Source organism: Arvicanthis niloticus, chromosome 12 (assembly GCF_011762505.2).
Source record: "Arvicanthis niloticus isolate mArvNil1 chromosome 12, mArvNil1.pat.X, whole genome shotgun sequence".
NCBI lineage: Eukaryota > Metazoa > Chordata > Mammalia > Rodentia > Muridae > Arvicanthis > Arvicanthis niloticus.
Window position 1 is genome coordinate 1435001 of NC_047669.1, and position 13960 is coordinate 1448960.

The 13960-nt window shown below is 38.8% G+C and overlaps 1 protein-coding gene across 3 annotated transcripts in view; it reads left to right on the top strand.

The window, feature by feature from the left end:
- Prkdc (protein kinase, DNA-activated, catalytic subunit) overlaps window positions 1–13960 on the top strand; it is a 190736-nt gene that overhangs the window by 128168 nt on the left and 48608 nt on the right. For all 3 annotated transcript variants that reach the window (XM_076942501.1, XM_076942500.1, XM_034515287.2), the window contains exons 63-67: window positions 3657–3862; window positions 7206–7344; window positions 8426–8614; window positions 10561–10785; window positions 13129–13237. In XM_076942501.1, the coding sequence (XP_076798616.1) occupies window positions 3657–3862; window positions 7206–7344; window positions 8426–8614; window positions 10561–10785; window positions 13129–13237 (868 nt within the window). The remainder of the gene's footprint in view (window positions 1–3656; window positions 3863–7205; window positions 7345–8425; window positions 8615–10560; window positions 10786–13128; window positions 13238–13960) is intronic.

Sequence of the window (13960 nt, forward strand, 5' to 3'; positions counted from 1 at the left end):
TTTCTTCAGGAATGTTCCTGAACCATGGAGGATTTGTGATATATGTATATCAGTTGGTACTGGGTTTCCCCACCATCTGTTGACTTCTGAATTGTGTCCAGTTGTGGTTTTCTGTGATGGTCTCCATTTTCTGTAAAGAGAAGCTTCTTTCATGAGGGGTGGTAGCTATACTTACCTGTGGCTATAAGGATACGATTTAGAATATAGTAAGGAATTATGCTTGACTAGCAAAGTGGCAGTAGTAGGTCTTTTTTCTTTCTTTATTTTTTTTATTGGATGTTTCATTTATTTACATTTCAAATGTTATCCGCTTTCTCCATCCCCACCCCCACCCCCCGCACACACACCTATCCCATCTTCCCTCCTCCTGCCCTCACCCACCTACCCACTCCTGCCTCCCTGCCCTCCAATTCCCCCACACTGTGGCATCCAGCCTTCACGGGACCAAGGACCTCCTCCCACCTATGCCTAACAAGGCCATCCTCTATTACATATACAGCTGGAGCCATGAGTCTCCCCATGTGTGTTCCTAGGCTGGTGGTTTAGACCCTGAGCGCTCCAGTTGGTTGGTATTGTTGCTCTACCCATGGTGCCATAAACTCCTTCAGCTCCTTTACTCCTCTCTCTAACTGCTCCATTGGGAACCCCATAATCAGTTCCATGGTTAGCTGTGAGCATCTGCCTCTGTATATGTCGGGCTCTGGCAGAGCCTCTAAGGAGACAGCTATATCAGGCTCCTGTCAGCATGCACTTTCTGGTATCCACAGCAGTGTCTGCCTTTGGTGACTGCACATGGCATGGATCCCCAGGTGGGGCAGTCTTCAGACAGCCCCTCCTTTAGTCTCTGCTCCACACTTTGTCTCCATATTTGCTCCCATGAGTATTTTGTTACTCCTTCTAAGAAGGACTGAAGCGCTCATACTTTGGTCTTCCTCCTTCATGAGCTTCATGTGGTCTGTGAGTTGTATCCTGGGTACTGTAAGCTTTTGGGCTAATATCCACTTATCAGTGAGTGCATACCATGTGTGTTCTTTTGTTACCTCACTCAGGATGATATTTTCTAGTTCCATCCATTTGCCTAAGAATTTCTTGAATTCATTGTTTTTAATAGCTGAATAGTGCTCCATTGTGTAAATGTACCACATTTTCTGTATCCATTCCTCTGTTGAAGGACATTTGGATTCTTTCCCAGCTTCTGGTTATTATAAATAAGGCTGCTATGAACATAGTGGAATATGTGTCCTTGTTATATGTTGGAGAATCTTTTGGGTTTTGCCCAGGAGTGGTATAGCTGGGTCCTCAGGTATGTCCAATTTTCTGAGGAACCACCAGATTGCTTTCCATAGTGGTTGTACCATTTTGCAATCCCACCAACAATGGAGGAGTGTTCCTCTTTCTCTGAATCCTCGACAGCACCTGCTATCACCTGAGTTTTTGATCTTAGCCCTTCTGACTGGTGTGAGGTGGTATCTCAGGGTTGTTTTGATTTGCATTTCCCTGATGACTGAGAATGCTGAACATAACTTTAGGTGGATGTTTATTAGGAGCTTTTTGCATTTTGTTTTTCTTTGACAGTTGTGTCAATGTTTTCTATGTTATCTTCTGCACCTGAGAGTCTCTCTTCTACCTCTTGTATTCTGTTGGTGATGCTTACATCTATGACTCCTGATCTCTTTCCTAGGTTTTCTATCTCCAGCATGGTTTCCCTTTTTGATTTCTTTACTGTTTCTACTTTCCTTTTTATGTCCTGGATGGTTTTGTTCAATTCCTTCATCTGTTTAGTTGTGTTGTCTTGTAATTCTTTAAGGGATTTTTGTGTTTCCTCTTTAAGGGCTTCTACCTGTTTACCTGCGTTCTCCTGTATTTCTTGGAGTTATTTATGTCCTTCTTAAAGTCCTCTATCATCATCATGAGAAGTGATTTTAAATCTTAATCTTGCTTTTCTGATGTCATGGGGGTATTCAGGACTTGCTATGATAGGAGAATTGGGTTCTGATGATACCAAGTAACCTTGGTTTCTCTTGCTTTTGTTCTTATGCTAGCCTTTCGCCATCTGGTTATCTCTAATGCTACCTGCACTCACTGTCTCTGACTGGAGCCTGACTCTCCTGTTATTGCTTGTGTCAGAACTCCTCAGAGTCTCTGTGATCCTGAGATCCTGGGTGGAAGAACTCCTGGGAGTCAGGCTGTCTCTGGAATCTTGAAAACCTAGTGTGACCAAGCTCCTAAGATCCTATGTCCCTGGATGTGTTAGAGTTCCTGGGAGTCTACCTTCCTCTGGGTGTTGTAGGATTGCTTGCAGAGCTAGCACCCAAGGTCTGCTCAGGGCACTGGCTCAGACTGTAATGAACCTGTGCCAACTGGTCAGGATATGGTTGTCTTAATGGGAGCAGACAGCTAGGAGTCTGCCCCAGCAGAAAGGACCAGGCAGAAGGTGCGGAAGGGGAGTGGTATTCATAGGGCAAGGTTTTGGTGGGTGATGGGTTCTGAGTGAGCCGGGCTCCAGGCTGCTGCTGTTCGACTTCTGGTTGTGGGGAAGGGTTCTTAGGAACTGCTCTGAGTGCAGCAGATCCTCTAGGATGGGTCTGGATTATGGAGTCTTCACAGGAGCAGACAGCTAGAAGTCTGCCCCAGCCTAGATCTTTTTTTCTAATAGCTATGACCATACTAGCATTGGAAATTTCCAATACCAGGAAATACAATTTCCAATGATTTTCTTCCTGATGAGTAAGCCCTAAATTCTATTAAATAACTTTTGGGTATTAGCAGCATATGAATATTTTCTATGCCTTAAGCATAGAAAGTTATTGACTGAAATACAATTTTATTTGAGCTTTCTTTTTTGTACTAGTCTCCCTTTGTAAGGATGACAGACATTTTTATTTGATTGCTTTGAAGAATTAATAGTCTTCAGTTTTGATCTTCAGTCTTGGCAGCCACGTGGACAGTGTTACAACATTGAGGGGAACTTGAGACTTCGTTCTTAGGGTGCTACATAAGTGCAGACGCACATGCAGAGATGCACATTTGAACAGCAGTCTGTTTGGAACACTATCACAGTGAACATACTTCTGGATAATGACTTGAGGTTATTTATTATTTTGATGTTTATAGGTAATAACTCATGAAGTCATCTTTTTAAGTGAGTTATCCTCTTGATAGGAAACTTGTTTGCAGAGAATTGTAGGCAAGTCAATATACCCACTTTTGGGTAAATAAATATAAAATCTGTTCTTCAGCTGCTTTTCTTAACAACTAAAGCTAAATGTATAAATATTCTTTTAAATTGCGGTTACTTAGATATATGAAAGAGGGTCTATATGGTTGAAAACTGCATCTTTAATTTTAACATTTAAAATTAAAGATGCAGTTTTTTTCTTGTCAGTGTTTTTCTTGATATAAATTAATGTTTGGATTGAAAATAAAGAGGTGTTTTTTCCCTTTGCAAAAATTGAATGTTGCTAAGAATTTTGCTAATAGAATTGCACAGACGCCATACACTTTTATGATATCACTGCATATATATATATATATATATACACTTTGACCGCATATAAGTCAAAGTTGTTTTTTTTATTTTTAATAAAGTGAAATAATCATTTTATAATGATGTCATTCAAATTCTATATGCTAACCAACTATATGTGGTTTTATAGGAAATAAGTTGCCAACACCCAGACTTACTGACACTTGACCCAGCCGCAGTTCGAGTGGCATGCCTGGCCAGTCTACAGCAGCCTGGAGGTATCCGTCTTCTGGAAGAGGCCCTACTCCACCTAGTGCCCAAGGAACCACCCACCAAACGATTCCGGGGCAAGACTTGCTTGCCTCCCGACGTTCTCCGGTGGATGGAACTTGCTAAGTAAGTTTGGAGTCGACCATTCTTGGATGAACAGTAACTCAGTCAAAGTAGCACAGTAAAAATTTGCTTTTATTTTATGAAAATATAAACCGGTAAAGAGACTAGAGAGATGGCTCAGTGGTTAGAAGAACTTGATTTCAGAGAAGATTCAAGTTTGGGTACTCTTCTGGCCAACAGGCAGATAGACAGATAGACACACAGGCACATACACAAATAAAAATAATTTAATGAGCTAATAAAAACATTTCAGGCTGAGATTTTTAGTCCATGTGTCAAGAATGGCCATGAAAAGGAATATTTTCCCAAAAGAAAAACCATTGAGTAACCCTGTAATGCACAGTTTCTAATGGCTCCTGATAATTTTATTGCTTTGCCTAGAAATACAAATTATGCTTTGTAGTATATGGTTGTACATGTCTGATTCTTTGTTTTAGCATCGAAAGCCCAGCCTAATCCTGAGAAGGATGTAAGTCAGAATTTAGAGGGCCTTCAAGGTGGCTCAGTGGGTAAAGGCACTTGATACACAAACCTACTAACTGCAGTTCAATCCCCAGAGCCCACTTTTGAGAGAGAGAGCCAACTCCTCACAGTTGTTTCCACATACTTACCCCCCACCCACAAACACACAAACATACACATGCACACACACACACACACACACACATACACACACACACAATAAATAAGATAAAAGTTTTAAAACAGTTGGTCAGCTCTTAGGTCTTTAGTCTCTAAGTGAGAAAATCAGCTTACTTACCTTTCACCTTCATTATCAGTGTTTTAATTTGCACTGTGACTTTGTAAAGCACCATGCGAGGTACAGAAGAAGTAAAACAAATTAGACATTAATCACAGACTAAAAACTAAGGGTCTCAGTGTTGTATCTTAGTGAGTGGTACAGCACTTGCTTGGCATGTGTGAGTTCATAGGTTCTCTAAAGGTTCAAAAATCACTGAAGAAGACCTCAGACTCAGATAATACTCAAAGATAAAGACTGTTTATTCTGCAGAAATATCTAGCATTGGGGAATCAAGCGTTCTCCAAAATGCAACCTCACACAAAGTTTCGCAGGCCTTACAGGGTTAGGTCATCTAAACTTTCATTGGTGGGTGCTAGGGGTTCACAGGTGGTCAGTGATCTGCATGCCTATGCCATTCATGCCCACATACATGATGAACTAGGGCTGCCCAGCTCAGATGCCACCATTTGGAGACAAGATATTTCCTCAATTTTTGTGATTATCCCCAGGCAGTTCTTTGGGAGGGGGTTTTATGATCTTGTTCTGAATTTTATGGTCTGTCCCTGGAGCTGGTGTTCTATGGCCTAGTTTCTGGGACTTAGGGTCTGTTCCTGGAGCTGGTACCTTACAACCTTTTTTTGAAATCAGACCCAGTCCTTAGATGGAGACAAATGGGGTTTTTATTGTCCTTTCAGTTTAATCCCTGATACTGCAAAAAAAAAAAAAAAAAATGAATTCTATAGAAAATATATATGCTTATAAAAGTAGTTAACCAAAACATGAAGTAAGACAGAGAGTGCTGAAAAGGGAAATGGCCAGGATAAGCCAGAGAAGACTTCCTGTCAGGAGCCTCTTTATACCTCCCACAGCTTCAAATGTATGATTGACACCTTGTGTCACACACACACACACAAATGGACATGGCAATTATGAGACACGTGTAAGCCTAGCATGTAGGAGGCTGAGGCAGGTGATCTTTTAGTTCAAGGCCAGTTGAGGCTATACCCTGTTTTGAAGTATGAGTCATGGGGCAGAGGAAGGACTAGATAAGGATTTATCTCCATTGCAGAACCTGGTATGCTTGAGTTCTTTGCTTCCACTTCAATCCCCAGTAACAGGTAGGTGGGGGGGGGGGGGAAGATAGGTAGGTGGATAGATTGATGAGTCGATTGATAGATATAGAACATATAACTTTACAAGCTTAAATTTGACACACTTGTTTCTAACTTTATTAAATAGTTTTGTCTTTTCTTGTTGTATTATGGTCATCATTTTGATTAAGTTCTGATAAACATCTAGGTACCTGAGAAACAGGGTAGGTTATATATAGGGATTTCTTTTTGTTCTTGTACATAATATCTCTTCTGTTTTCAACTTCTGACTATGAACTGCTGCTGTTCAACACCCATGTACCCACCCCTACCTCTGACCTTTGATCTCTAGAATCTGGGCTGTAACAGAACCATACATATTCAATTTGACCTAGTTTAGATTTAGTGGGTTCATGATTTATACAGGTTCTGTACAACTTGCTGTTCATAGACCTTTTTTCCCTTTCCTTGGTACTTCGTAAAAAATCCAAGACCCTATAAAGAAATTAGGCAAACACTTTTCCACTAAATTCAAGCCTGAGCTTTAATTTCCACCTCTTCTCTCCACACCCATCCCCATGCCTATGGAAACTAGGTCTTGTTCAGACTGGCCTTGAGCTTACTGTATAACCCTACGCCAGCCTTGACCTTACAACCCTCCTGCCTCAACCACCCGAGAACTGAGATTACACGCATTTACCAACTTTCCCAAGCAAAGCTTGTTTGACTAATGAGAGATTCAGTATCAGAAAGTAAACCAGAAAGCAGGAGGAGGAGGGAGGAAGAAGTTCTTGTGTGTCTGGTCTGGTAACTATAGTCAGGAAAAGGTGGCATATAGGTTTGGATTTGAAAAGAAACTTGCAAGAAGAAGGAAACAAAACTTTAAAAACACTAACTTGAGAATTTTATAGTGATAAAATCTTGTTTGTAAGTTTGCTATGTAGTCAGGTTTGCATAGAACTCTTTATCTGGGCCTCACTTTTCTGGTGTTGATTACAGACAATTACCACTATGCTGGGCAAGCCAGATTTTTATTGAGAAGAAAAGATGAGTGAGGGCTCTAAAAGTATTAAGGCTATAAGGGAAATTTTAGTGACTAAAGTATAGTCCCTACAATACAGACTAAAACATGGACAGGGTGAGAGGTATTACTTGCTTCTGGCTTTTCTTTGGGGCTAGATAGAAACTCCAGATAGACCACTTGCAGAAGCCTTATACATTATGAACTTTCATACTTACAGGTTTACTTTTTAGACAGGGTCTCATAGTCTGCTCTTAAATTAGTGACCCACTTACCACCCAGCTTTCTAAATTTTCTGTTCAAATGCACATTAAAACAATTTGGGCTTTGGGGTTAGTTAAAGAAGTAAAACTTATAAGGAAATTTCAGAATCATTAAATTTTATATTTCCAACAAAATATTACTTATATGTCATTTGTGTGACATCTTCATTCAAGATTAATGAAAATTGTGTAAATACTTTATTTGGTGATCTGAACTTTTTTTTTTCAGACTCTATCGATCAATTGGGGAGTATGATGTCCTCCGTGGCATTTTTAGCAGTGAGTTAGGAACAAAGCATGACACTCAGAAGGCACTATTAGCAGAAGCCAGAAGTGATTATTTTCAAGCTGCTAAGTTGTATAATGAGGTAAAATCAATCTCTGGCAAATATATCAGTTGCTTAACCACCTTGGCTCTGTTCATGTAAAAAAGAACTGTTAGCTTTAGTGTTAAATGTAATTTATAATAACCACTTGTGACATAATTGTTATTGTATCTTGCTCCTTTTAAGAAACATTGAAAGAAGAAAAGCAGTTCATAAGTTCCAAGTATTTCTGTGATTGCTATTATTTTAAAATTTCTGTTTTAGTTCGATTTCTTTCTCTTAGAAAAAGTATGATAAAGTAAAATAGACTTTGATTATGACTATAAGTTGGTTTTGTATGTTTTTACTACAAGTTGACAAAAGATCGAACTTTAAGATCTGTAGCCTATAGGACTATTAAGTGAGTGATCTCAACTTTGGAACCTGTAGTAGTCTATAAATCTCCTTAGCTTTGCTTTTCCAAAGACCTTGTTAGGTAGTAAATAATGCATAGTCTTAAAGCAAATTTTGCATCATTTGATTGCCTTTTGGTAAATTTCTTGGTGAGAAGACTTTCTTCTCATTGGGGTCTTTTTTTGTTTGGCTTGTTTTTTCTTTTTTTTTTTTTAAACTAACTTCAAAGGTCTCCTGGCTGTCCTAGAACTCACAGAGATCTGCCTACCTTTACCTCCTGAGTTCTAGGGTTAAAGGTGTGTGCCACCATGCTCGGCCTCACTTACTACTACAAGGGTCCTTTTGGTTTTGTTTGTAGAATTATTTATTTTATGTATATAAATACACCATCAATATCTTCAGACACACACTAGAAGAGTGCATCAGATCCCATTACAGATGGTTGTGAGCCACCATGTGGTTGCTGGGAATTGAACTCAGGACCTCTGGAAGAGCAGTCAGTGCTCTTAACCACTGAGCCATCTCTCCAGACCCCTTGTTTGTTTGTTTGGTTTTTTTTTTTTTTTTCCATTCACTGTTATTTTGATTATTAATCCCATTTCTCTCATTTTGCCATAAATCTGAAGTGATTATCTTTAGTATATATGTTATAGTAATCCCTTTTAAAGCATGTATTTTCATCTATGTTATGTCAACTCCATAAAATAATCCTAACTTTTTTTTTCTGCAGGCTTTAAATAAACTGGAGTGGATAGATGGTGAACCTACAGAAGCTGAGAAGGAGTTTTGGGAGCTGGCATCCCTTGATTGTTACAATAACCTCTCTGAATGGAAAGGACTTGAGTACTGTTCTACAGTCAATATAAGCAGTGAGAACTCTCTTGACCTAAGTAAAATGTGGAGTGAACCATTTTACCAGGTGGGTAGAATTATTTTTCAGTAGCTGAAATAAATATTTTAAATGGTCATGTGTTTCCCAGTTAATAAAACTAAAATTTCTCAAGATTGAGATAGTAGTTTGAAGCATGTCAGTATTCAAACTCTATGGTGTTAAGTTTCACATCACTGTTTAGCTACCTCAAAATAAGTGGGATGTGTTTTACAGTAGGTATTTGCCTCTATGCTATGACCACATGGAAGAACATTTCCTGTTGTTGCTTGTGCTGCTAAGAAGATGCATTGTGGCCACCAAAGGAGACCATTACAACTCCTTCTGCATCCATGCTGCTACTTTCCTGTGCTTTAGTCCTCAGTTTGTGTGCAGTATCCACAGAGTCTTTCAACTTCAAGTAGATCCCATTCTTCTACAGAACAACCTATGTATTTTGTAATTAGTAAATAATCCACATCTGCTAGGAACCATCTAGGAGAAGCTAAAAAACTCGCAGGTGATCTTCCTGAGATGGTTCCACCATGGTCTGTGAGGCATAATGGATTTGCTGTTCTAGGCAAAGCCAAAGGGATTACATTTGAGAAAAGATTTCTGCTATTAATATGTTTTCCCCGTTATTATTATAAATATATATAACAATCACTAGGCACTAGCCCAACCTTTTGAGCAGATCTGCAGAATAGTGAAGATGTTCTGTCTTGTAGTGAAGCTATATAGACAAATAGACGGTTTCTTAATTCTTAATGTTGTTTCTATAAAAATTCCTAAAATAATACTAGTAATTATTAAGCCCTTTATAGTAGGACTGCTGTTAAGTCCTCTCTGATATTAAAACTCCAATGAGAACTTTGTTTGTCTTTAGGTGTCATGAATTAGTTGCTTCTGAGATTGAAAGCAGGCATCTACAACTTAGAACACATTCCAAGAGGTTATAAAACAATTAACCAAAGGTTATAAAAGGGGAACTAGCAGTTTATTATAGGTGCAAAGACAGAAGATAAAAAATTGACTAGGTTTATCTATACAAAACTTCAATGATAACTTAGTCACAAAAAATATGGTTTTAAACTTTCAATGACCCTGTCAAGCTAGTGACAGACAATAAATGCATTATGAATGACATGTATGTATGTGAATGCATATGTAAACTTTTCTGTTGTAAACTTCTTAATTCAGTTTATGATTTGAATTTATGTTTTAACTTTCAGTGAACTTTTATAAAAAAATAAGGTTGCTTAGAAAAATTATTCCCCTAGAAAACGTAAAAAACCTAAGAAAGAATACATTGCAGAGGATTATCACATCATATCAGGAGAAAGCAAGATTAGAAGGAGGACAGCAGAGTAGCCCAACGTAGAAATTAAGAAAGCAATACACAGAATGCAGAGAGAAAGAGGGACAAAGAAGAAGCTTCAGAAAGAGCAGAAAGAACAGGCAGGCTCTTACCATGGGACAGAACAGGTCTTTTCTTAACTGGAAGGCAACTTAGTCTTAAAAACGGACAAAGCTTGTTTCTTACAGACTTGGGTTTAATTCATTTAGCAATCAAAGGGTAGATGCTTTTTCTTTCTCACTGCAATAAAGACTGTAGCTCATTTTTCATCCAGAATGAGTGAGTTCTTTCTGCACTGGCACTTGTTCTTTTGCTTCATACACAAATATAAGTATGGACGTGTGTGTATAAGTATGTAATTATGAGGTAAGTATATAGCTAGGCCCAACTTGTTTGCACAGAGGTATATGAATATGTATGTATGAATTTATGTGAATTTATGCATATTTGTCGTATGAAAGTTTTTCCTTCTGCATGACTTTCTTCTCCTGGTTTAATAAAAGTTTATTGCTCCAAACTTCCTTCCAGCCTGACAGAGTATATGAGCTGTAACATTACTCCAAAGATAGTCATATGCAAACTAATTGCATTCACCCATATTGGTTTTTGAAGTGAAGAGTTGACTGTTGCTGTTCTGCAGGAGACGTATCTGCCATATGTGATCCGCAGCAAACTGAAGCTCCTGCTTCAAGGAGAAGGCAACCAGTCTCTGCTAACATTTGTGGATGAAGCCATGCACAAGGAGCTGCAGCAGGTGGTCCTGGAGCTTCAGTATAGTCAAGAGCTGAGTCTTCTTTACATCTTGCAGGATGATATTGACAGAGCCACATACTACATTAAAAATGGCATTCAGATTTTCATGCAAGTAAGGCAGATAGATCTATATAATATATACTGTTTGTTGTTGTTGTTGTTGTTGTTTGTTTGTTTTTTGAGACAGGGTTTCTCTGTGTAGCCCTGGCTATCCTGGAACTCGCTCTGCAGACCAGGCTGGCCTCAAACTCAGAAATCCGCCTGCCTCTGCCTCCCAAGTTCTGGGATTAAAGGCGTGCACCACCACTGCCCAATCTATGCTGTTTTTATAATGGTTTTAAGTGTTTTACTTTAGATTACTTTAATCTCTTTGTCTCTCTCCCCCCTCACATGAACATCCCCCCCTCTTTCTCTCTCTCTCTCTCTCTCTCTCTCTCTGTCTCTCTCTGTGTGTCTTCTCTCTCTCTCTTTCACACCCACCACCACCACCATCAAGCAGAAATGTCCGTGTACTCTCATAGTACCTGTTCTTCCTTCAGATTCTTCGAACAGTGTTCTTCATCCTTCATCTCAATCTTTTTTTCCCCACTGTTGTAAATGTTGTACTTTTTGTTATTTCTTTAGTTTAATCTTTCTCACACTGTGCAATGTAGAATTTTCTCTGTGGAATAGTTGTATAGAAGTTTACTTGATTTATGAATAAATGCATAGACTGATCCAATCTCTCTGGGTGGCCCCAATGCAGTATGACATCTCAAGAGTATTAGACAACTACTCAATGATAGTATTAGAGAATACAAAATATTCTTCATGTGGTCATACCAGGGAGGTTAATATTTGTTTTAAAATGCATTCCATTTACTCTGAAAGAACTAGTTAAAAGTAATGTAAGGTTTAACACTGCAGAATTTGACTGGGAAATCAGATCACATGCCCTATTCATTTTCTGCCCTTTCTTCTTCTTTGTTCTCACAGTTGTGGGTTGGACTGAATGACTAAGAGTCTGCCAACATTAATTATAGAAACATAGACATTTATTGGTTTTTTTTTATCATTTTAAAGTAAATTAGTAAACTGACTAGAAAGGCTAGAGAGATGGCTCAGTGGAGAAGGTACATATTAACACAGGGACCCAGATCAGATCCCCAGGAGCCATGTAAAACTAGACATAGATACAGTATCTGTAACCGCAGCTTGCTTTTGAAGAAATAGGAGATGGAGCGTCACTAGAAGCTCACTTCATGTGCTGGTTAGAGGGAATCTCAATTGAGGAATTTGCCCCCATCAGATTGGTCTTGGGCATATCTGTGGGGCATTTTTTAAATTGGTGATTGATGTGGGAAGGCCTGGCCTACCAGCTGGTAACCAGCCTGGGCAGGTGGTTCCCAGTTGTTTAAGACAGCAAGCTGAATCAGGGGGATTCAATTCCCAGCGTCCACTGGCAGCTCACAACTGTCTGTAACTCCAGTTCCAGGGGATCTGACACCCTCACACAGACATACATGCAAGCCAAACACAAATGCACATAAAAAATAAAAAAGAAATCATTCACAAAAAAGAAAAAGAAAGAAAGCTGAATGTACTATGGGAAGCAAGCCACTAAGCAGTATTTACTCTTTTGTGGTCTCTGCCTCAGTACCTGCCTCTAAGTACCTGCTTTGAGTTCCTTGGCTTCCTTTAGTGATAAAACTGTAACCTGTAAAACAGGTAAATCCTTCCCTCCCCAAGTTGTTTTTGGGTGTGGTATTTAGTGTCACAACAAAGGAGCAAACTAGGACAGTTCCTCAACCTGGTGTGTACAACAGCCAAGAGAGGAGGGAGAAGACTGACACCCAAGGTCCTCTGACTTGTACCTGGCATGCATCCATACTCACTCACACACACTAAGATAAATTTTAAAAAACCTGGCTTCTCTGGTTCATAATTTTGCATTATAAGATACTACGACTTTTAAAATTTAATGCAGATTAGGAACATAACTTGTGACTCATTTGGCTACTATGTAAATAGGCCTGGAGTGGATCCTTACTAGGAAAATAGGTCATAGATGCCTGGCGGTGGTGGCGCACTCCTTTAATCCCAGCACTTGGGAGGCAGAGGCAGGCGGATTTCTGAGTTTGAGGCCAGCCTGGTCTACAGAGTGAGTTCCAGGATAGCCAAGGCTTTACAGAGAAACCCTGTCTCGAAAAAACAAAACCAAAAAAACCAAAAAAACAAAAAAAAAAAACAACAAAAAAAAAAGGTCATAGATGACAGAATAAGGACCATAATAGCCAGACTGCACTGATCTTACTGATATAGTTAAATTAATAATTGTTTCCAAGGCCTAATTGTTAAGTACTCTGAAATACACTGAATGATTTTTACATTTATAGGGTAGTGGCTTTTTAAAACTGTATTCAAAATTTTAAGTTGTAAATTGCCTTTATAACAAGCCTGACTTCCTTTTTTCTAGAATTATTCTAGTATTGATGTCCTCCTGTATAGAAGTAGACTTTCCAAGTTACAGTCTGTACAGACTTTAGCAGAAATTGAGGAGTTTCTCAATTTTATACGTAAACATGGTAAGTTTTTAAATTATTATTTTTTTTTCTAATTGTGGAGGGGTTTTTTGGTGCCTGAAATTTTGCTTACTGAAGCCAAACTTAATGTGTAAGGAGAAAACTGCCTTGGATGTGTTCTAAAATTGCACCTTTTGACATCACTAGTTTAAGTATTTAAGACAGCCCAGCACCACTGTTCTGGGTACTACAGATAAGGCAGACAAAGTTCTGACATCTTGAAATGCTCAGAGTGATTCCAGGGATGGGCCTGTAGGGTCCTTAAGGAGGAGTTCCAAGTGCACTATGTAAGAGAAGGGCTTGTAGAGCCCTCCCAGAAGATTACTACATGGTAGAGCCCTTACTGTCCACAATGGGATGGAGTGGTGAATCTGAAGAGATAATCTGGAGTAGCTGGAAGGTTTAAACAATAGTAGATCATGTAGGTTTTATTCTGGTTCCTTTGAATAACCAACCATTCAATAGTCTAAGAGAACATTTTTCTAAAAGTGAAATGTCTTCATTCTAAATCTGTTTCAATTTTTTTAAAATAGTTAAAAAATTGTTTTTCATGGCTTGGTCATTGTTTCCTTTTTAAAATTTAGAGAAGTATTTTTCAGCTATTTCTACAACTAGCTAGTTGTTAGTCTTTTCTTTTTCTATAATATCTTTTTTTAAAATTTTTTTCATACAAAATACACTGATCCCAGTTTCCACTCCAACTCCTCCCAGATCCTTCCGCTTCCC